General features: G+C 41.4%; 1 protein-coding gene across 1 annotated transcript in view; it reads right to left on the reverse strand.

Moving 5' to 3' along the window:
* LOC140729856 (uncharacterized) overlaps positions 1 to 20,790 on the reverse strand; it is a 43,701-nt gene extending 22,911 nt beyond the window's left edge. The window contains exons 1-3 of the mRNA XM_073050066.1: positions 20,685 to 20,790; positions 8,998 to 9,336; positions 4,457 to 4,750 (exon numbers count right to left, since the gene is read on the reverse strand). Coding sequence (XP_072906167.1) covers positions 4,457 to 4,750; positions 8,998 to 9,336; positions 20,685 to 20,736 — 685 coding nt within the window. The 5' untranslated portion in view covers positions 20,737 to 20,790. The remainder of the gene's footprint in view (positions 1 to 4,456; positions 4,751 to 8,997; positions 9,337 to 20,684) is intronic.
* Between the last annotated feature and the right edge of the window lie 2,202 nt (positions 20,791 to 22,992).

A 22,992-nucleotide genomic window follows, 5' to 3' on the forward strand; every position in this document is an offset into this window, starting at 1 on the left:
CAATAATTTACTTGTTTTGTCTCTGTAGATATAAAATTGACTTTTATCTTTTAAAAGTTGAGATTCAATTGGATATGTTAAAAGAAGATCATATTTAGTTTGAATTTCAACACGCCTTTTATATAAAGCAGGATCTGGAGCCAAGGCATATTTTTGATTTAATTGTTTTAACTGATTAGCTAACTCAATTCTCTCTTTATTAGATTTTTTCTTGACACTTGCAGTATAGGAAATAATTTGACCTCTAATTAAAGCGTTAAAGGCATCCCATCTAATAAGACTAGAAATCTCTTGCAAAGTATTCTCTTCAAAAAAAAAAGAATAATTTGTCTCTCCAGAAATTTTAAGAAATCTCTACCAGATAACAAAGTTAAATTAAAACACCAAAATCTGTTTATTAGAGGAAGACCAGGGAGATTTACGGATAAAAGCACCGAAGCATGATCTGAAACAGCAATTTCTTTGTATTCACAAGATCGAACTAAAGGAATCATTTGACTATCAATAAAAAAGTAATCAATCCAGGAATATGTATGAAAAAATTAAAACTCCCTATCTGCTGGATGTACGAAATGCCATACATCAACAATACCAGCATTTCATTAAAAAGATTGAATAAACAAAGCTGATTTATTAAGTGTCGCTGTTTTAAATGATGACTAATCTAAAACTGGATCTAACCAACAATTAAAATTTCCTCTCATCACCAATGAGTAAAGGCTCAAATCTGGCAGAAATGAAAAATAAAATGCTCAAAAAATCCTGGACCATCTGTATTCGGAACATACTGTTACGCCTGTGCCCCAACTCTGAGAGGCCGAAGGGTACAAAGTAGCCCCCTCCTTTTTGAGAATCACAAGATCGCTATTAATTCAGGTCAGGAGACCCAGGAAATGAGAGAAAGACACGCAGAATCCACAAGGGGTTTGGAATGTCCTGGTCCCTCAGCGACACAAAGTCACAGGAAACGGCCATTGTCTCTTGGAGACGGAATTGTGTATTGAGCACTGTGCTATTCATCGAAGCCCTCAAGGAATGAGCAACATGGGCTGGTTGGGGGATGGCATCATTCCAACCTGATTGACATCTGAGACCCCATGAGTAAGGATAAAAGAGGGTCTGGGGAACAACCCCTTTAGACGCACCAGGAGAAACGCTAGAAATCCCATGACAGCGTTTAATAGCGACAGCCGGTGGAAGGCCCACGTGTGTCCTTTTCCATTGCCTGGGATTGAGGCCTTACCATGGAAGATGGCTTAGCTAAAGAAGAGATCACCACCGACGACATTTCAAAGGATCTACATCATAAAAAGGAAAACGGGCAAGTTCTAAAAACATCGTCTCTCTCTCCAACCAAAAGCTGCAGCCTGAATGAACTTGAGTGACTTTTATATTTCCATCGGACAATACATTATCCCCTAGACAACGATAGAGCTATTTCTTATTGATTATTATTATACCCGCGCCTTTAGATTTAGTATTGACAACGTATATTAGCTGTATGTTTGCATTGATATTATTTTTGTGTATTTTTATCAATAAATACTGTTAAAAATAGTACCATCAGACTTCAATGGACCTCTCTATCTTTGCTGGTAAGTGACTCAGTTACGGGGTACGTAACAATACATATTGGCAAATACCATTAATTTATTATCTAATTTTCCTGACACCGTGACAAAACGCCCATTAGTATCAGACACTACTTTATGTTGGACGAAGGGGTCTGTATTATCTATAAAAATCGAAACTCCTCTAGTCTTAGCCTGGAAAGAGGAGTAAAAATGCAGTCCTTTCCATCTACTGAGAAGACGTAAATTGTCACAATTACGAACATGTGTTTTTTTGTAAAAAAAATCGGGGCCTTAAGTTTTGGGGCCTTAAGTTTTTTAATATAAGCAAAAATCTTATTCTGCTTCACAAGGTGATTTAATCCTTTCACATTAAGACTGAGTAAGTTAATAGTATGACTCATTATTAATACTATTCAATAGAGAAATTAAAGTATTAACATTAAAGTAATAATGTTTAATAACATTAAAACCAAACAATAAGCCTTGAAATAGTGTAACCAAGCAACAGATTTGGCTAACATCCCAAAACAGCTCCCAGAAAAAGAACCCCCCTCCACTCCCCCCACCAAAGTTAGAAAACCAGCCTAAAGATAGCTGGCAGCTACAACTAATGACATCACCCTCCCAAAACAACCTGCTGATTTGACTCCTAATTAATTCCAAGGTCAACTGTATTCCAGGCTAGACTAAATACTGGCCAAAAAACAAACTTAGCCCTCATAACAAGGACACAAGTAGATTAACTATTACAGTTTCAAAACAATAGAATGAAAAATACACAAACTAAGCTATATTGATAAAAAAAACCTCTAGAAAAGTGTATGAAATAATAAAAAACTTAACAAAATTCATAACATATAATCACACTCAGTATTAACTCATTAAAATCTTATTCTCTTAGTAAAGCATTTAAATCACAAGGAAGCTTAGCTGCGAAGGTTCACCAAAAGTAAGACAAGCAATTACTCATATAGCAAGATACTAAACAGTCAATCCATTGTCTTTAAAAAATCCTGGGCTTTTCCACTGGAGCGAAACCATTCTTTAGAACCATCTTGCAGAGTGATTCTAAGATGAGCAGGATAATGATATTGCTTTAAACCTTTGTTAAAAAGTTCCGACATAATCTCTTTGAATTTAGCAAGCTCATTCAAAACCTCGAGTGAAAAATTCTCGACAATCCTTAATCTTCTGACCCTTGTAATCAATCATTCCTCTTCGACAAGATTCACAAATCAAACGTTCCTTTCTTTGAAATTCATGAAAACAAATTAGAACTGATCTGGGCTAGGCTCCCATAGGTGGTCCAGGGACGGGCGATCTATGAGCTCGACCGATCATAGGTGCAGACGGTAAGATTTTAGGAAATAATTGTACCAAAAAGCTTGCAAAGAATTCAGTAGGCTGATCACCTTCCGTTAACTCTTCAAGACCCAGAATTCGTAGGTTATTTCTTCAGCTTCTGTTTTCTAAATCGATAATCTTCTGTCTTAATTTCTCATTAGATTTAGATTGCTTTTCACAGGTCATCCATTCTTGCATCCAAAATCGTCAGAGTTTCTTCATTCTCTTCTATTCGTTTACCATGCTCAGTTAAGGTTTTTTTGAATAGAATCCAATTTTGCGTCCATTAGTTTAAATTTAGATCTAAGTTGTTGGAACTTTTTGGAAGATTCTATTTTGTGTTTTTGGAGCAAATCCATCACAGAATCCAAAGATGCTGGGGCATCTTCTTCTTTTTAGTATCTTTGGCACTCTTCATACTCATAGTAAAAAATATCACATTTAAAAGTGAGGTTTCAAAACAAATTGGAAGCAGTGAAGTAAGTGAGATAGGAGTGACTGCATGAAGCTGTTACTCCAATCACAACCAGCAGCTACCTATAAATATTTCTATCTCTTTGGACATTTAAATTAGAGGCAAATTAGAATCAATCTCAAATAAGCCATTTTCACATCTTCTGTATAAACTGTGTGATTGCTGGTTGAGCTGATAGTGTTACGTTCCCCAGTAACCGGGTAATTGACCAGCAAAGATAGACGGGTCCGCTGAGCCTGGTGCTACTATTTTCAAACGTTTTATTCATAAAGGGGCACAAACGTATGGTTAATACAAAACATTCAGATAATATACATCGTCAAAACTCAATCTAAAGCATAGGTGTAGTAATAATCAATCAAAAATGAGCTCTATCATTGTCTAGGGGTTAAACGATTTGTCCAATTGAAATATAAAAGTCTCGCCAGTTCATGGAGGCTTTTTGCCTCTTGAGGGACCGCTGCATGTTCACGGGTTGGACAGAGAAAATAAACTTGCCAGCCTTCTGGACTCAAAGCTTGAGATCGAGAACGGGAGTTCCTCGTTGTCAGTCTGAACTCCTCTTCAGGGATATTAGCCACTCGATTCCCTAGCTAGGGGATCCGAATCACACGTGGCTTCCGAGCAGCTTCCCGTTATTACGAGAGGAATGAGCGATGGTGTCCGTCTAGTGCGTCGCTGGAGTACCGCCTCCAGAGGTCTCCTTTTTATCATGCCTGGCAGATTTGTAAATGTCAATCAAGGTAGGGTGAGGCCATCCCCACACCACATTGCCCAAGGGTGTCCATGTCCCTGATATCTGGCACGTACTATAGAGTTGCAATTCACACAGGAGCCTCTAAGAACAGTGGTCAACTCCATGGCATTGTCTCTCATTTCCTGGGTCCAAGACCCGAATTAATAGCGATCTTGCGATTCTCTTGAAGGAGGGGGCTGAGGTCATGACAATAGTAATATCTGCTCCATGATCAACGTACATGTGTGAGGATTATCAGGGAAGCTTGAATATTGTAGGACAATATATTAGAAATAAATTCTGTATACTTTTCCAATTGGATCTTACCTTTAGTCATTTTGTTTTCCAGTGTAAAATTTCCATGGAACGTCTTGTGCTTCACTGTACAGATGTACTTGGCAGAACTACCCACCATCGGTTCTACTCGTACTTTAGTGGTAAGACTAAATGTCCCAATTAGGTCCATAACAATATCTTCAACAGACTGATTTTTTGAAATAGCTTCCACTTTTTCATCTAGTACTTTTAACCATCTGACTGTAATTTCCTCTGGATAAAATTCCTTCACTTCACATATTACAAAGTTCTCCTTTTGCATAAATACATTGACTTTTGGTTTGACTGTGGAAGAGAGAACAGTATAAGTTCATGATTAATATATATTACCAAATACTCTAGTTTAGAGCTTACTGACATCAACAATGAGGGACCAGAAAACTACATTCTATGCATTCAAGCTTCAAGCTGTTGTTCTTTTTATTTACATATTTCTTACTTTTTTTTTACTTTATCAGTTAAAAATGCAGTGGAGTGTCTACATCTTGATGCAGAATGTAGGAGGTAGGAATTCAAGTGAAAAGGAATCCCAGAGAACTGGTGCATAATCTTAAGCACTCTGCCAACCTTAAGGACATCAAGATCAGTGAGAATAGTGATCTTTCAGTCCACAGTGGGGGTGGGGAGTCATTTGGTATAATCTCAGCCAAAACACTGGGCATTTGGGGCATCACGGTAGCATAGTGGTTAGTACAACACTTTACAGTACACACAACATGAGTTCAATTCCCACCACTGACCGTAAGATGTTTGTATGTTCTCCATGTGACCTGGTGGGTTTCCCCCAGGTGCTCTGGTTTTCTCCCACAGTCCAAAGATGTACTGGTTAGTAGGTTAATTGGTTACTCTCAATTGTCCCATGATTCAGCTAGGGTTACATCTGGGGATGCTGGGCGGTGTGGCTCAAAGGGCTGGTAGCACTTATTCCACGCTCTATCTCACATAAGTAAAAGTATCCCAACTGCTTAATATTGAAGTTAGGAGGTTAGGACTGTAAGTGGTAAGAGTGGCATTCATGGCCATGGTGATGATAATAATAGCACTCACATCTACGACAATGAAATGCTTGGAGAAGTTGGTTATGGCCAGAATCAATATCTGTCTCAAAAAGGACCTGGACCCATTGCAATTTGCCTACCACCACGATAAGCCTGCAGCTGATGCGACCTCAGTGGCTCTCTATGCAGCCTTGGACCACCTGGACAATGCAAGTACCTGTGTCGGGATGCTGTTTATTGACTGTAGCTCAACATTTAATACCACCATTCCTACAGTCCTGATCAGAAAGCTACAGAACCTGGTCCCCTGTGCCTCCCTCTGCAACTGGATCCGCAGCTTCCTAACCGGAATACCACAATCTGTGCAGACTGGAAATAACATATCTACCTTGTTGACAATCAACATAGGCGTACCACAGGGGTGTGTTACACCCATGACTGTGTGGCTAGGCACAGCTCAAATGCTAGCTATGATTTTGCTGATGGTACAACCATTGTTGGCAGAATTTCAGATGGTGACGAAGGGGTGTGGGGGTGAGATATACCAGCTAGTTGAGTGGTCTCACAGCAACAAACTTGCACTCAACATTAGCATGACCAAAGAGCTGAATGTGGACTGCAGAAAGGAGAAGACAAGGGAACACAGACCAATCCTCATAGAGGGATCTGAAGTGGAGAGAGTGAGCAGTTTCAAGTTCTTGGGTGTCAATATCTTTGAGGACCTAACCTAGATGCAAAATATTGCTGTAGCTATAAAGAAGGAAAGACAGTGGCTACATTTCATTAGGAGTTTGAGGAGATTTGGTTTGTCAACTAAAAAATGTTCAAACTTCTACAACTGTACAGTGGAGAGCATTCTGACTGTCTGGTATGGGGGAGGGGGCTACTGCACAAGATCTAAGTAAGTTGCAGAAACTTGTAAACTTAGTCACCTCCATCATGGGTATTAGCCTCCGTATATCCAAGACATCTTCAAAGAGAGATGCCTTAGGAACACAGCGTCCATCATTAAGGACCCTCACCACCCAGTGCATGCCCTCTTTTCATTGTTACCATCAGGAAGGAGATACAGAAGCCTGAAGGCACACACTCAGTGATTCAGGAACAGCATCTTCCCCTCTTCATCCAATTTCTAAATGGACAATGAACCCATGAAAACTACCTCACTATTTCTTTTTATTTCTGGGGTTTTTTGCACTATTTATTTTTAACTTAACTATTTAATAAATAAATAAATACAAACACACACACACACACACACACACACACACACACACACATACAATATTTCATGTTTTTCTCTATATTTATTTATCACGTATTTCATAGTAATGCTGCCGTAAAGTTAACAAATTTCACGACATATGCCGATATTAAACGATTCTGAATATTGATATTAGTAATTATGATAGCAACAATGTCAAATCCCAGTTTCTCTACATCAGTGACATTACATCCTGTTTATATTACCTCAGAATAACTGATGTGATCAATCTCACTCAAACCAAATGGAGTATCTAGTCAAGTGTTGTTACCACTTTCACAATTACATGTAAGAAACAACCCAAGTGGCAAAGTCTGCTAAGTTGTATTCCAACAGTGGAGTTAACTTTTTCATGAGATTAGAGGTAAAAATAGTCTCTGCTGAAACTTCACCACAAAAAAAAACTCCAGATAATTCTCTGTATTGTGTCAGCCATTGAAATCTATGGATTGAACATTGTTAACATGCATAATGCCACAATCTCTTGATTGCCACTCACTCATTGCAGTTGGGATCACCACTCATGTTCAAGTTAATTATCATTCAACCATACATGAATACCCATGAAAACAGCAAAATGAAACTGCGTTCCTCTGGGATCAAGGCACAAAACACAATACCCGCAGTCATACACAGCACAAGGCACATATTGCACATATAGATAGCAGCGAACATACAGTCACACAAGAATATATATAGAGAGAGCTCACTTCCCTGAGTGACACGTCCTATAAATACTGTTGCTGATATGGACAGGCAGTTCTCAGCAGTCCGAAGATGGGAGGACCCAATCCCCAAATACAACAATGCAATCCTCATAGAGAAAGGCATTAATTAAAAAGAATGACCATGTATTTATGTAGACACTCTAAAGCACTGCAATTTCCCAAGGAATTCTGAATTGAAATCATTCATTATGGGAAATCTTTCTGATGTTTTATTGAAAATGCTGGAGTTTACACACTGAAGTATGCAGAAAAGAGAGGGCCTGACGTTATTGAATGGAATTGAATTGAGCTGACTTTATTTCTTACATCCTTCACATACATGAGGAGTGAAAATATTTACATTACATCTCCGTCTAAATGTGCAATGTGCAATCACAGTAGTTTATAATAATTGATAATAAATAGAACAGTCAATGTAACATAGTGTGTTAATCAGTGTGAGTTAATCAGTCTGATGGCCTGGTGGAAGAAGATATCTTGGAGCCTGTTGGTCCAGGCTTTTATGCTCCGGTACCATTTCCTGGATATTAGCAGCTGGAATAGATTGTGGTTGGGGTGACTCAGGTCCCCAATGATCCTTCAGGCCCTTTTTTCACACCTGTCTTTGTAAACGTCCTGAATCATGGCAAGTTCACAACTACAGATGTACTGAGCTGTCCACGCCATTCTCTGCAGAATCCTGCGATTAAGAGAGGTACGGTTCCCAAACCAGGCAGTGATGCAGCCAGTCAGGATGCTCTCAAATGTTCCCTTATAGAAATTTCCTAGGATCTGGGGGCCCATACCAAACTTCCTCAATCATTGCACGTCAGTGTGCAAAAGTGATTCAATTCTAACGTTACAAAATTGGAATTCCACTTATTAGCCAAAGCTCACATTTGAACAGATCTAACTGGCCCATGACCTCCAATACAGACACCAAATATGAAGCCTTCATTTTGTGTCAGTCTAGAAAGCTATCTTTATTTGAGTTGCCACAGTAGGTAAAAGGCTGGCTCCAAGGCCAGATAGCTCTGACACACAATCCAAGCACATGCAAACACCATAAAAATATAACATATATGCTTCATAAAAATATAACGTATATGTTTCACATGAAGCATGATGGAGTGGGCCAGTGGCCTACTGGACTAACACCTCCATCACTTGAACTGTTGTACAAGTTATGATTGGGTATCAAAATTAGTAATGGTCTACTGCACACTACACAAGATTGTTACTTTTTAGAGCCAAACATTATCAAATGCAACATAACAATCAGTTGAAGGACAAGAAGAAGAAGATCAAGGCAAGGATAAGGAAGAGGAGAAGGAAGAAAACAGAAACACAGACAGGAATCCCTTTCCTTGGGATGCCTGTCCAGAATTAATCTGACTGATATCAGTAATTACAACTCTAATTCCCTATTCGCAGACACATCTGGGAGCAGACATCACAGTATCTGGTTGTTTACATTGCAAAGTCATCAGCAAATAAAAATGACTAATAATGTTATTAACGAGTCTTTGGCTGTCACAGCAAAGTAAGAGATCTTTGTTTTACCTGAAACAAGCATTGTTGAAGTTTTTTCACCTTTATTTGGGGTGACATAAACAGTGCAGGTATAATTTCCTTCTTCATTAAGTTGTACTTTAGGGAGGTAAAGGGAAGCATTTCCATTCTGTAATGCATCTTCAAAAATCTGTGCACCTCTTCTCTTGGGGTCATGTTTCCCTCCATCAAATATATACAGGTCCTTCTGAGATGTTAGAGATTTGTAAGACCATTGAACAGCTACATAGCTGAGATCATATTTTGGTTTACTGTATATGCATTTTAGAAGAACATCTTCATTTACTGAAACTTCCAGTGGAGAGGAAAATATCTCCACTTCCAAAGCACCTGTAAAATAAGTTAAAGTAGTAAGTTATTGATCAACTTTAATATCACAAATGGATGTAAGAATACATGATGAATGCTTAAACCATTTGTTGTTCAAACATGGTAGATTTGACTTGATGGTGAAATTACGAAGGTTTGGGACAAGCTAGCTAACTGGTCACAAAATTGCTTTGGTGGAAGGAGTCAGAGGTTGGCAGTGGAGACTAACAAACAATATGCAGGAAGAACTCAGAGGAACGAGTAGTATCTGTGGTAGAAAAGGAATTGTCAACATCTTGGGTCTAAGCTCTACATCAGGAAGGATGTTAGTGGATGGCTGTGTTTCAGAATGGAGGCCTGTGACCAATGTGAATGCAATCCAATCACTCTCTGATTTTCTTTCTGCTGTCTTCTGCTGTTCTGCATCAGCAGATATCGAAAGGGGACTATGGCTGAGTAGTAGGAGGAATCACAATAAAAATATGCTGTTTTCCTTATGTTGATGTAGGTGTTATGGACATGTCGGAATGGGAATTGAAGTGGAATTAAAGTGGGTGGCCACTGAGAGATCCTGCTTTTTCTGGCAGATGGAGCATAAGTGCTCGGCGAAGCGGACTCCCAATGTACATCGGATCTCACCGATATACAGGAGGCCACACCAGTAGCACCAGACACAGTATATGACCCCAACAGACTCACAGGTGAAGTGTCGCCTCACCTGGAAGGACTGTTTGGGGCCTTGAATGGTAGCGAGGGATGAGGTGTAGTGGTAGGTGTAGCATTTGTTCCGCTTGCAAGGATATGTGCCAGGAGGGAGATCAGTGGGAAGGGACTTTTCCTACACTACATCGATGACTGCATTGGTGCTGTTTCCTGCACCCATGCTGAACTCGTCGATTTCATCCACTTTGTCTCCAATTTCCACCCTGCCCTGAAATTTACCTGGTCCACTTCTGACATCCCGTCCTCTTTCTTGATCTTTCTGTCTCTATCTCTGAAAAGAGCTCATCTACTGATGTCTGTTACAAACCCACGGACTCTCACAGCTACCTGGACTACACTTCCTCCCATCCTGTTACTTGTAAGAACACCATCCCCTTCTCTCAATTCCTCTGTCTCTGCCACATCTGCTGTCAGGATGAGGCTTTTCATTCCAGAATGTAGGAGATGTCTTCCTTCTTCAAAGAAAGGGGCTTCCCTTTCTCGACCATCAATGCTACCCTCAACCACATCTCTTCCATTTCATGCACATCTGCTGTCACGCCTTCCTCCTGCCACCCTACCAGAGAAAGGGTTCCTTTTGTCCTCACCTACCACCAAACCAGCCTCTGCATCCAGAACATAATACCCCATAACTTCCACCATCTTCAATGGGATTCCACCACCAAGAACATCTTTCCTCCCCCCACTTTCTGCTTTCCGAAAGGATCATTTCCTACACAACTCCTTTGTCCATTCTTCCCTCCCCACTGATCTTCCTCCTGGTACTTATCCTTGCAAGCAGAGAAAGTGCTACACCTGCCCCTACAACTCTTCCCTCACTACCATTCAGGACCTCAATCAGTCCTTCCAGGTGAGGTGACACTTCATCTGTGAGTCTGTTGGGGTCATATACTGTGTCTGGTGCTCCCAGTGTGGCCGCCTGTACATCGGTGAAACTCAATGTAGATTGGGAGAGTTTCACCGAGCACCTACATGCTCTATCTGCCAGAAGAAGCAGGATCTCCCAGCAGCCAACCATTTTAATACCACTACCCATTGCCATTCCGATATGTCCATCCATGGCCTCCTCCACTGTCGTGATGTCGCCACATTTAGGTTGGAGGAACAACACCCTATATTCTGTCTGGGTAGCCTCTAACCCGATGGCAGGAACTTCGTTTTCTCGAACTTCCAGTAATGCCTCCCTCCTGCACCTTTCCCCATCCCATTTTCCCTCTCTCACCTTATCTCCTTTCCCACCCATTGCCTCCCTCTGGTGATCCTCCTTCCTCTTCTTTCTTCACTGGCCTTCTGTTCTGTTCTATCAGACTCCCCCTTCTTCAGCCCTGTACCTCTTTCACCAATCAACCTCCCAGCTCTTTGCTTCATCCCTCCCCCTTCAGGTTTCACCTATCACCTTGTGTGTCTCTCTCCCCTCCCCAATGTTTTACATCCACTCCTCAGCTTTTCTCCTCTAGTCCTACGGAAGGGTTTTGGCCCGAAACGTTAACTGTACTTTTTTCCATAGATGCTGCCTGGCCTGCCGTGTTCCTCCAGCATTCTGTGTGTGTTGCTCGGATTTCCAGAATCTGCAGATTTCCTCTTGTTTGCAATTGGGTTCCTTCAGGGTATTATTACTCTACGGATAGGTTGGTTGGACTGACCGTTCAGAACAGTGGAGTCAAAGGGCCAAAGGGATATACATCAGAGGAAAAAAGCCCTTTGCACGTGATGACCAAGATGTCCTCCTGTGTTAGTCCCATTTGTCTGCATTTGGTCCACATTCCTCAAAGCCTTTCCTATCCATGAGCCTGTCCAAATGTCTTTTTAACATTGTAATTGTAGCCTGGAGCAGCTTGACTCATATACCCACAACCCTTTGTGTGAAAAACTTGCAACTCAGTTCCCTATTACGAGGGATGATTGATATGTTCATGGCCTATGGTAGAAGGAGTCCATTTTAGAAAACCTGGCACATTTATTTTTCCTACATTTACACACTTAGTCCAGCGGTCGTGGAGCATATGGATCCCTTCTTTCTAGAGGTCGGCATCTTGGACCTCCAGATGATTGATAAGTTTGTGGCCTAATGTAAAAGGAGATGAATTATACAGCTCTTGTTACATGCTTGTGCAATTCAACTCTTTGAGTGATTATGCAGAAAGTGTTAAGTTAATAACTCATCTCCTTCTACCTTCGGCCACAAACTTATCAATTACCCCATGCTGTCGACCACTTCTAGTGGTCCAAGACGCCGACTTCTACAAAGAAGTGGTCCGTATGCTCCACGACCGCTGGACTAAGTGTGTAAATGTAGGAAAAATAAATGTGCTAGGTTTTCTAAATTTGACTCCTACCTTAGGCCACAAACTTATCAATCATCCCTCATAATTTTTCCTCCTCTAAACTTAAACCTATTGTTACGAAAACCCCGTAACCAGGTAACTTACCAGCAAAGATAGATGGATCAGCTGAGTCGGATGCTACTATTTACAACCGTTTTATTCAACAAGGGCACAAACGTATGGTTAATACAAAACATTCAGATCATCAAAACTCAATCTAAAACACCGGTGTAATAATAATCATTCAAAACACAAGCTCGATCGTCGTCTAGGGGTAATGTAGATTTTATATCGTTCACTGGATAGCTAAAAGTCTTTTAGATCACGGCAGTTTCACTTAGTTGTCGGCGGAAGTGTCGCGTTGGTGCACGTTTAGTTAGAAAGACAGAGAACATGAAGCATTTACCCGACAGGTTTTCCAACCTGTAGGAGGTAGTCGGAAGTCTCGTTGGGGGAATGGACTCTCATCTGTGGCTTCCCCTGTAGCTAGGCCGTCTTCCGTGGTGAAGTCGCCAATCCCAGGCAAGGGAAGGACGCACACGAACCCCACCACCGGCTATAGCTATTAAAACGCTGTCGCAGGATTTCTAGCGTTTCTCCTTTGTGTGTTTCCTTGGTGCATCTGAGGGTCCTCCCCTCAGACCCGCCTTTATACTTCTTCACGAGATCGCAGGTGTCAATCAAGTTGCAGGTAATGCGATCTCTCTCTCAACCAGCCCACTTTGCCCGAGGGCTTTTCAGGTGGTCTCCATGAGACAATAGTCAAAGTCACTTTTATTCTGCTTCTTGGAAGAACGTGGTCTTTCGCACGTCTCTCTCTCTTGGGTCAGTTGACCCCCCTTAACTAGAGTTCTTGCGATTTTCACAAAGGAGGGGGCCAACGGCATAACACTTCCCCCCATAATGGGTTTTTAACCAGCGGTTAAAAACAGGTTGACACAGGAATTTATTTTTTTTTTGAATCTACATACTACACAAGCTTTTCTCTTCACAGAGTACTACTGTTATACATTCAAGTCAGTATCTAAACAGGTAACAAGTACAGTGCCCCTTTTCTTTAATACCTTAACCTCATGTGCCCTACTAACGCCTGGTAGCATCAAACTTCAGCTCAATAACCACCTTATTTATTTGCTTTCTTCAGCAACATAACTAAGGAGGTGTGATCTTAGCTTACATACATCTACAAAGGTTCATGCAAAAGACAAATTTTTATGCTACTTTCAAACTTAACAGTCAAGCTTCCATGGGTGTTGTCTTTATTATTCACATACTTTGTCAAAATCCCTTAAAACCGGCTTCTGCTATTTTAAAAATCGCGCCCCCATTAACCCTCGCCTTTTTTCCGGTTAATTCCCTCGTGGCGATCTTGGGCACCCTGGCGAAATAGGCTTTCGCCCGCTCCTTTCATAGGAGTTATTTTATCAGCGTGTTCCAAACTTAGACCACCCAATTCCTTAATTTTAGGCAATTTGTCGTTTTTCTCTTCAGGACCCGTCATGCTATTAGTTTCCAATTTAAGATCCGCAAGCGATCTCGCTTTGTTCAGACAGCATTTCAAATTCTGCCTTTTCACACCACACTCTGGAATAACAATAGCGTGTGGGGCCCCTTTACCTTCCAACTCAACCTGTAATGGATTCACAGGCTTTGTGGTACCAAGCCATTGTCTCTGTAGCCTGGTTGCTGCTTTTGATATCAGTCCAGCCTTTAAATTTTCTTCATTCAATTTGGGAACTACACATCCCCCTTTCCCTTGAGTTCCGTGACTAGGTTCAGCACCATGTGTATCCCCATCTTGGACACACTCAAACGGGACATTGGCCTCTTCCAGGTTTTCAACACCCGTACCTTTTTCAAATTCTAACGTCCCCCCCTCCTTCCAGTAACTCTCCAGGCAGCCCCCTGTTGGGGAAGGCGCAACCCTGCGAGCTGAAACAACCTCCTCGGCCATGTCAGCTGACTTCTCCACAGCAAGGATACCCTTCTCCTCCAAGACTGCCCTTATTTCACTCTCGGGACCATCGAGAACATCTTTAGAACTCTCAACTTCTCCAAACAATTCTGCCAAACCAGACAGATCAACCACGTCCAACTCTGGACGTTTTAACAGCTTTATCCGTTTCTCATCTTTATTTCCTACCTCTAGGACCTTTCTCTTCACTAAGGGGGGAGCTATCTCCTCGCCCTTACCCCCTTTTACTTTACTACCTTCCATTTTTCCACCCTCTGAACCCTCGTGGTGTAGGGTCAGTAAAAACGTCTGGGCCAATTTCAAACTGCGCGCGGTCCCAGTCGCCGCTCTCGACAGGCTGCGAGTGACCGCGCATGCGCGATAGCTCGGGGACTCCATGGGCGGGGCCTCAACTATCAGGGCGGTTCCCATCTTCCCACCCGCGAGGTCATTACCCAACAGGAGGTCCACGCCCTCCCCCGGTAACTCCGGCAGGACTCCTAGCTCCACAGGTCCCGACACCAACTCGCAATCGAGAAAGACCCTATGCAAAGGCACGACCACGGTCTGGTTCCCGATTCCTCTCAGGGCAACCTCCCCCGTCCGAGGGCCGAAATTTAGCACATTATGGCTAATTAACGATAGTTCCGCCCCCATGTCTCTCCAAATTCGTATGGGGATGGGGGGGTCCCCTTCCCTCAAAGACACGGTTCCTTCGGAACTAAATGTCTCCCGCCCCTCCGGTAATCCATCTACCTGGGGCCCTCTTGTCAACTTCCTGATTACCACTGCACGCCCGATAGGGATCGCTGCTCTCTCCCTCTCTGGCTCCTTTCTCTGCAGCCTTCTGAGCTGCTTCTACTTCTAGCTGCTTTATTTTAAACTCATGTTCCAGCCTTGCTTTCTCCAACTCTGCCTGATTTGTCCCACTCACTAATCTCCTTTCGGGAATATTTTCCAAATCCTCAGCTGTAAACACCTTCTTCCCAACGTAATGCTGTTGTATGACCCTTCGCACTTCCTGCTTTTTCATTGCTGGCTTCACCGCTGTGAGGTCTAATGCCTGCGCCAAACTTACTAAGTCTGATTTTGTAGCTTTCCATAGCGCCCCTACCGTCGGGTTTCTCCTAAATTCCTGCACATCCATCTTTGCTGGTTTCTCGTCTGGCTACCTGCGTAACCAGATTTAAGTTTGGACTTACAGCCCGATTCACTGACCCTCCCGTTTGGTTTCAAATCCGGGACGAGAACCCCACTTGTTATGAAAACCCCGTAACCAGGTAACTTACCAGCAAAGATAGATGGATCAGCTGAGTCGGATGCTACTATTTACAACCATTTTATTCAACAAGGGCACAAACGTATGGTTAATACAAAATATTCAGATCATCAAAACTCAATCTAAAACACCGGTGTAATAATAATCATTCAAAACACAAGCTCGATCGTCGTCTAGGGGTAATGTAGATTTTATATCGTTCACTGGATAGCTAAAAGTCTTTTAGATCACGGCAGTTTCACTTAGTTGTCGGCGGAAGTGTCGCGTTGGTGCACGTTTAGTTAGAAAGACAGAGAACATGAAGCATTTACCCGACAGGTTTTCCAACCTGTAGGAGGTAGTCGGAAGTCTCGTTGGGGGAATGGACTCTCATCTGTGGCTTCCCCTGTAGCTAGGCCGTCTTCCGTGGTGAAGTCGCCAATCCCAGGCAAGGGAAGGACGCACACGAACCCCACCACCGGCTGTAGCTATTAAAACGCTGTCACAGGATTTCTAGCGTTTCTCCTTCGTGTGTTTCCTTGGTGCATCTGAGGGTCCTCCCCTCAGACCCGCCTTTATACTTCTTCACGAGATCGCAGGTGTCAATCAAGTTGCAGGTAATGCGATCTCTCTCTCAACCAGCCCACTTTGCCCGAGGGCTTTTCAGGTGGTCTCCATGAGACAATAGTCAAAGTCACTTTTATTCTGCTTCTTGGAAGAACGTGGTCTTTCGCACGTCTCTCTCTCTTGGGTCAGTTGACCCCCCTTAACTAGAGTTCTTGCGATTTTCACAAAGGAGGGGGCCAACGGCATAACACTATGCTCTGTAGTTTTAGACTCCCCTAATCAGGACAATGGGTTTATCCATGCCCCTTGAGTTATAAAGTCACAATTCAGACTCCTTCACTCCAGGGAAAACAGTTCCAGCTTCTACAGCCTCTCCTAATGAAATTTCTCCAGTCTTAGCGATACCTTTGCAAATTCATTTGGTGCTGTTTCTTGCTTATCATATACCTGCTATAGCATGGCAAACATAGAACACTACAGCACAGAAACAGGCCTTTTGGCCCTTCTTGGCTGTGCTGAACCATTTTTCTGCCTAGTCCCAGTGACCTGCACCTGGACCATATCCCTCCATACACCTCTCATCCATGTACCTGTCCAAGTTTTCCTTTAATGTTAAAAGTGAGCACACATTTACCACTTCATCTGGCAGCTCATTCCACACTCCCACCACTCACTGTGTTAAGAAGCCCCCCCCCAATGTTCCCTTTAAACTTTTCCCCCTTTACCCTTAACCCATGTCCTCTGGTTATTTCCCCGTAGCCTCAGTGGAAAAAGCCTGCTTGCTTTCACCCTATCTATACCCATCATAATTTTATATACCTTTATCAAATCTCCCCTCATTCTTCTACGCTCCAGGGAATAAAGTCCTAACGTATTCAACCTTTCTCTGTAACTCAGTTTCTCAAGTCCCGGCAACATCCTTGTAAACCTTCTCTGCAACCTTTCAACCTTATTAATATCCTTCCTGTAATTTGGTGACCAAAACTGCACACAATTCTCCAAATTCGGCCTCACCAATGCCTTATACAACCTCACCATTACATTCCAACTCTTATACTAGATGGCACACAAGTTCCAGGAGCAGTCTCACTAATATTTTGTAAAGATGCAACAGGGCATCAGAACTCATGTGCTGAAGTAAGGCATGCCCAATGCATTCTTTGTCATATAGTATACCGGTATACTATCAGATATAGTATACCTGTCAGGGAACTACTTTATGTACTCGTACCTCTACGTCTCTCTATTCCACAACACTCCCCAGAGCCCTGTCGTTCACTGTGCATGTACTGCACTGATTTAACTTTCCAAAATGCATTACCTCAGACTTCAAACATGAAACGTGAAACATACTGTAGAACACCACAGCACAGAGATGTTGTACCAATCTTGTAAACTATTCTAAGATCAATCTAACCCTTCCCTCCTCCATAGCTCTCCATTTCCCTGTAATCCATATGCTTACCTAAGAGTTGCTTAAATTGCCTTAATGTACCTGATTCTACCACTGTTATGTTTTGTAATTCCAAACAACGAAAGGATTTTTATTCCCTCATGTTGTGGGACGGATGTAAGATATAAACAAACAAATAAATAAACAAAATACTAATTGAAAGACAAGCAAGGGCACTTGAGAGATGCGTGTAAACTTTACCTAGTTAAATTCCACCTGCCTTTCCTTTGCTCATTTTGCTAGTTGGTTAAGTTCCTGAGATAATCTTAGACAAGCTTCATTACTGTCTACTACACTAATTTTGGTGTCGCCCACTGTCATGACCGCAGCCCCCTCCTTTGTGAGAATCGCAAGAGCCCTAGTCAAGGGGGGGTCAAATGACCCAAGAGAGAGGGAGACGTGCGGAAGACCACGTTCCCCCGGGAAGCAGAGTAAAGTGACTCTGACTATTGTCTCATGAAGACCAGGTGTAAAGCCCTTGGGCAAAGTGGGCTGGTTGAGAGTGAGATTGACACTGGCGATCCCGTGAGGAAGTATAAAGGAGGGTCTGGGGGGGAGGACCCCTTCAGACGCACCAGAAGACATGCTAGAGATCCTGTGACAGCGTTTTGATAGCGACAGCCGGTGGTGGGGTTCGTGTGCGTCTTTTCCTTGCCTGGGATTGGCGACCCCACAACGGAAGAACGGCTTAGCTACTGGGGAGGCCACCGATGAGCGTTCATTCCCCCAACGAGGCTCCGACAAACCGAACTCCTCCAGGTTGGAAAACCGGTTGGGTAACTCTTTCATCCCCCCTCTCTCTCTCTTTCTAAAAAAAGTGCACCAACGCGACACCACAACGACGGCAGCTGATGGAACTGCAGTGACCGCAAAAGACTTTTAGATATCCAGTAAACAATATATATCTACATTACCCCTAGACAACGATAGAGCTTATTTCTGATTGACTATTTCTATACCTGTGCTTTAGATTGAGTTGTGATGACGTATATGATCTGAATGTTTTGTATTAACCATACGTTTGTGCCCCTTTATAAATAAAAAGTTTGAAAATAGTAGCATCAGGCTTCAGTGGACCCATCTATCTTTGCTGGTAAATTACCCGGTTACTGGGGAACGTAACACCACAAACTTACTAATTGTGCCACCTATCTTCTCATCTAAATCATTAATATACATTCAGTGGCCACTTTACCAGGTATCTCCTGTACCTAATAAACTGACCACTGAGTGTCTGTTCATGGTCTTCTGCTGCTGTAGCCCATCCACTTCATGGTTTGAAGTGTTGTGCATGCAGAGATAACTTTCTGCACACCACTATTGTAATGTGTGATTATTTGAGTTACTGACGCCTTCCTGTCAGCTTGAACCTGTCTGGCCATTCTCCTTTGACCTCTCTCATTATCAAAGTGTTCCCACCCACACAAATACCACTCACTGGATGATTGTTTGATTTCATACCATTCTATGTAAAGTTTAGAAACTGCTGTGCATGAAAATCAGGAAAGATCAGCAGTTTCAGAGATACTGGAACCACCCCATCTGGCATGAATAATTATTCCACTGCCAAAGTCACTTAGGTCACATTTCTTCCCCATTTTGATGTTTGGTCTGAACAACAACTGGACACTTTGACTATGTCTGCATGTTTTTATGCATTGAGCTGCTGGCACATGATTGCATTCGTGAGCAGGTGTACAGGTCTACCTAATAAAATGACAACTAAGTGTATTCAACAAATAGCAGAGGACGCAGCCATCAATCTCTCAGCGTACAACTGGTCATACCAACTTATAGAAACCAAAATGGAATGAGTTTTATCAATACTATTTTGAAATAATAAACTTACACTGTCCTACAAGCGTCAATAATCCTGAATTTTTATTTAAAACGACACTTGCATCAGCATGAGGACTTTTCTCAGGTGAAAATTCCCCAGCTCCAAATTTGTTAACTTGCAGAATGCCACATTTTTTCACTCACATTCTAGTACAAAACCTCATCATGCTAGTAAACTACAAGCACCAAGGTCACAATATTTGCTATCATAACTCAGGGAGTCAGATACTTTGACATTGACAATTACAGCACTGTGTAAGACATGTCAGGCAAGAGATGGGCAATTTGAACAAGGCCAAGAATAATCTTTTATATGGAAGCATGAAAAGGAAGAGGAATGTCGGCTAAGGTACATCCAGAAAACTTGCTGCTGATTTGGAAGAGTTTCTTGGGAAAGTCAGGTTTTTACCAACGAAGACCACTTCAGTTCCATGCACTTTCATTACACACTGAAATTCTATCTATTGTTCACTTACTCAAGACACAAAAAAATATTTATCATTGACTAATCCTCAACCATTTAAGTACTATAGTTTTTAAAATTAGTAAGAAAAGATAGTGACATTATTACAGTACACATTAAAAGGTACCTTTATGATTATGCATTATTAAGCAATACTTTTACGTTAGTAATTATTAAAGGAATAAAGGGAAATGTACAGAGAAGATATACATTCATTTTTATGCATACATTCATGTATGCATACATTTAAGATTCTGAAAAGTGTAAATTAAATAATTCCGAACCAATGACTGGAATTATAAGCAACACAACTGACATAGAGATCAAATTCCACCATTTGTGTGATTTTCTTATGTATAACTTACAGATTTTGAATTTGGTAACAATACAGCATGGATTTGTTAATATAATACAAGATATATTTGCCTGAAATTGTATACAAAGTGTGGTATAAGGAAGAGGAAGGAGATTGTGAAAGCATAAACTACCTCTCTTGTTTGTAATATCTATATTTTGATGAGATTTTCAGAATCCTTAAACATAGTTTAATGGTGCCTTGAAATAGTTGGAAACTTTTTTTAATAGTTTTTAATTAATAATATCTGAAATCTTTAAAATTTTGATAAATCACTAAGATCGACGCATACTGTGCCGAAAAGCAGGTTTTACAAGTGCTTTGGAAAACCGGCCTAAATGAAAGCAGCAATTCATGATCCACATTTGATTGTCCAGGCTAACAATGTTTTTTAACTTTGACCCAAGAAAATGCAAAACTTCTGGCATCTTACCTGAATATAAAATGGAAGACATCAAAAGGGCAGACAGAGTTAAGATTCCCATTATTAAAATAGAAGGTTTTCTTTCCTGTGCAGCCCGTTCTTGCAGCCATTTAGTTTCAAAAACTTCTTAGTTTCACTTTCATCATTTCTGCACTTTGGTTTGTGGACTATAGACTGAAGCAATATATCAATGAAGTCTGAAAGATATTTTATTCGTGGAGACATCAAAATGGTAAAGTTTTTCTGACTGATTTCCATCAGATTGTAAATATCTACACAACAATTCTTTAAACCACCCTCTAGAGATATTTCTGGAATGATGCCCACATTCCTCAATACAGCTGAACTTTCTTTGCCTCAGTTTGGTAGATACAGAATCACTTACTAACACTGAAAGAAAACATGTTCTGGCAGGGCAGGCAACACTGAATATTGAGAATTGCCCTTTCTTTTTTGCTGATGATCACACGTACTGACATTCACCAATTTAAGCAATATGTAAGTTTGCTCGTCACACCACTGCCAAATGAAAAGTGGTAATGAATTGCCATGTAGGAAGGAGATTGAAAATCTGGCTTTATAGTGTCACAACAACCTCTCTCTCAATATCAGCAAAACCAAATGGTTGATTATTGACTGCGGGAGGAAGAAATTGGAGGTTCATGTTTCAGTTCTCATTAGGAGATCAAGGGTAGAGAGGGTCAGTAACTTTAAATTTCTGGGTGATACCATATCAGAGGATTTGCTCTGGGACCACCACATAAGTACCATTGCAAAGAAGGCATGACGGTGCCTCTAGTTTCTTAGAAATTTTTTCAGATTCTGTATGTCATCGAAAACTTCAACGAACATCTATAGATGTACAGTGAAGAGTATCCTAGCTGGTTGCATAAAGGCCTGGATTGGAAACACCAATGCCTGCCCAATTACAGAAAAGCCTACAAAAAGCAGTAGATACAGCCCAGTCCATCTCAGGCAAAACCCTCCATACCACTGAGCACATCTACAAGGATCACTGCACCTCCACCAGCCAAACTATGTTCCCTTCTCGTGGCTGACATCGGGAAGGAGGTACAGGAGCTTAGGTCCCACTCTACCAGGTTAGTACCCTTTAGCCATCAGGCTCCTGAGCTAGTGTGAATAACCTCAACACCATACAGATGTCACAACCGATGGATACATTTTCAAGGACTCTACAATTCATGTTCACAGTATTACTTATATATCTGTTTATAATTATTGTTATTATATTTTTTCAGAGCTAAAGCTGGTAAAACTTAAGATATGGGCGGAGCCCAGCACACACATTTCTCAATTGCTCGAAACCTTTGGACTGTTCTAGTGCTGTTTAGTACAATGGCTTTCTAGCTATTTACATAAATATTGCTGTGTAGGCCTAATTGGTTAATGCTATTTTGTAGTGAATTTGGATGATACTGGTTGTAGATGTTACAACTGAGACCATGTGTACCCTGTTCATGTTCCATAGTCTCTCAATTTCATCATTTAATTCAACATATTTCTGGTATTCTTCACTTATTGATTTCTGTATGTTATGTGAGTTTGGAAATAAGTTGTTTTTGCTTGTTTATCCTGTTTTTACACAGACACACACATATATATATATAATTATTATGGATTGTCATTTATGTAATCATGGATTGCTTGTAATATCTAATCGCAAACAAGAGAAAATCTGCAGATGCTGGAAATCCAGGATGCTGGAGGGTCCTGCCAAAGGGTTTCGGTCCAAAACATCAACTGTACTCTTTTCCATAGATGCTGCCTGGCCTTCTGAGTTCCTCCAGCAATTTGTGTGTGTTGCTTGTAATATACTGTAATTTTAGAACTCTGAATATAAAACTGGATCAGGCTTGTATTTATAATAAGATATGGTATCTTTTATGAGTTTGTATATTAAAGCAAGATTTTGGTGAATGATGTGCCTGTGTAAGTAATCAGATTATGTTAAACTGCTACAGGATCCTGTAGTGCGTTGCATTGTTTCTGGTTTCTCTTGGCATTTTCTGCATTTATCATCTTGAATTTGTTGGGTTTTTAATGCATTTTTTTAAACTTTTTTGTGTGTTAACTACCTGGTCCTATATTGTTACAAGGAACCCCCTCTGTTTCTGGGAAGCAGTCTTCAACTCTGATCCAGGTGTTTGACACTTCATTGTCAACATCTAGTCCGCTCAGATTGTGGGGATGTCTTCCATTAAAAATCAAGCTCATCTAAAGTGATAACTTCTTAATTTTTCTGAGTTGTGCTTTAATTTAAGTTTAGTGGCGTGTTCTTATCAGAATTGCATATGTT

Source organism: Hemitrygon akajei, chromosome 6 (assembly GCF_048418815.1).
Source record: "Hemitrygon akajei chromosome 6, sHemAka1.3, whole genome shotgun sequence".
Classification (NCBI taxonomy): Eukaryota; Metazoa; Chordata; class Chondrichthyes; order Myliobatiformes; family Dasyatidae; genus Hemitrygon; species Hemitrygon akajei.